General features: G+C 37.7%; 1 protein-coding gene across 1 annotated transcript; it reads right to left on the bottom strand.

Annotated features, from left to right (window-relative positions):
• Nucleotides 1-217: 217 nt before the first annotated feature.
• On the bottom strand, nucleotides 218-601 carry LOC138883290 (uncharacterized). Its single transcript, XM_070163969.1, has one exon. It carries the CDS (start codon nucleotides 599-601, stop codon nucleotides 218-220), a length of 384 nt encoding a protein of 127 aa, XP_070020070.1.
• Nucleotides 602-2,024: the final 1,423 nt, after the last annotated feature.

Genomic DNA, 2,024 nt, shown 5'->3' on the forward strand with positions numbered 1-2,024 from the left:
TTTGTACAACTCATCTTTTATTTTTCCTAGGTTTTCTTCTAAAGTGAGTTGTGTGTGATCAATTTTCTTTTTACCTATTTCTAATTTCAATTTTAGATTTCAGATCTAAGGTCTAGGACAGTGGTGTCAAGTTCAAGAACCTGGTTCTTTAACACAACATTTTTACTTTCACTTTCACTAGCCCCAAGTTCCAGATTTTGGCACTTAGCTTTCAAAATCACACTCCTTGGATAGTTGTTCCTTTTTTATTGTTTAGATTCTCAGATTCATCAATAAAATCTAGAAGTAACTCAGATAGCTTTTCTTTAGACAAAAATTTAATCTTGTCTTTGAGATGAATTACACTTACCTCAGAGTCCTCATCAGATTCTCTAATGGCCATAAGTGCTTGTTCATCTCCATTTTCATTATTTGAGCTTTCATCTAAGCTTTCTCCCCAAGCAGCAACCATAACCTTTGTTGATCCTTTGTTCTTCTTGGGTTGAACTTGTTCCTTCTTCCTATTTCTTTGTTCAGCTCTTTTCTTCTTCCATTCAATTTCCCATTGAGGGCAATTTTTGATGTGGTGATTAGTCTTCCCACACTTGTAACACCCCCTCATTGGTTTGCTTTTCAAGAAACCTTGGTTTGTTGTAGCTTCCACTTCTTGAAGGACCCTTCCCTCTCATTAGGTACTTCTTGATATCCTTCGTGATCATGGACATTTCATCATCTTCTAGTTCAGAACCTTCAGTGATTCTGAGTGTCAGGATCCTTTCCTTCTTGGGTTACATCCATCTTCATGGTTTTCCTTCTAAGTCCATAAGTAGTGAGATTTCCAATTAGCTCATCCAACTTGAGAGTGACAATATTCTTTGATTCTTGAATGACAGTGATTTTGCTCTCCCAAGTGACTGGTAGAACCTTGTCAAAATCTTCTCAACTCTGTCTTCTTTAGGGATAATCCTTCCAAGAGACTTAAGTTTATTTGTTAGGTGGTGAACCTTGTATACATCTCTTGGATGATTTCCCCTTCCTTCATGGTGAAATTCTCATATTGAGAATACAGTAGTGTTCCTTTGGACCTCTTCACTTGAGGTGTTCTTTCATGAGCCACTTGCAAAGTGTCCCATATTTCCTTAGTAGTGGTACAACTTTGAATTCTACTGTACTCATTTGGACCAAGTCCACACACAAGCCATTTTTTGGCCTTAGCATTCTTATTCTATTTCCTCTAGTCCTTAGCAGTGCAGTCAACTCTTGTTTTTGGCACATCTACTCCTTCAGCATTCTTCTTCATGGTAGCTAGGGGACCATCAGTGACAATGTCCCATAGCTCATAGTCTTCTCCGATGATGTGATCTATCATCCTATTTTTCCACCAAGAGTAGTACTGGCCATTAAAGAGTGGTGGCCTAGCAGTGGATTGTCCTACCTAGTTTCTAGGTGGTGCGCTCATCTTGATCTGTTCCTAAGGTATTAGTCTCTTCAAGGAAAACCTGCTTTGATACCAATTGATGTTTTATACTTCAATACCACACAAGAGGGGGTGATTTGTGTAGTGTCCAATTTTTCGCTGAAACTGATTATAGAAGGACACGGTTCTTCTAAGTGTTCCATAACCTACTATTGCTGAAATAGTAAATGCGGAAAGTAAATAACACAAGTATTTTACGTGGAAAATACCTGGCTCAAAAGGTAGAAAAACTACGACCTACTTCCTAGTAGGATTTTCCCAAACTCTTTACTAAATCACTGAGCCAAAAACTGCATTGACAAAATACTTTTTGTAAACCTAGGATTAACTCTAATCCCGTTGTAGCAAAACAGCCTCTAACTGTTGCACAACTTCAAGTTAACTCTAACTTGAATACTTTGAGTACCTATTACAATTGCCTCTAGATAAATCTGAAAGGTACAATATGAAAACATCTACTACAATTGAACTAGAATAAAAGACAGACTCTTGGAACTAGTTCTTCTATCTGGTTCATGTAGCTTCAGGTTTGGACACTAAAATCACACACGAACTGCTTGCAAAAAGC

Source organism: Nicotiana sylvestris, chromosome 12, assembly GCF_000393655.2.
Source record: "Nicotiana sylvestris chromosome 12, ASM39365v2, whole genome shotgun sequence".
Lineage (NCBI taxonomy): Eukaryota > Viridiplantae > Streptophyta > Magnoliopsida > Solanales > Solanaceae > Nicotiana > Nicotiana sylvestris.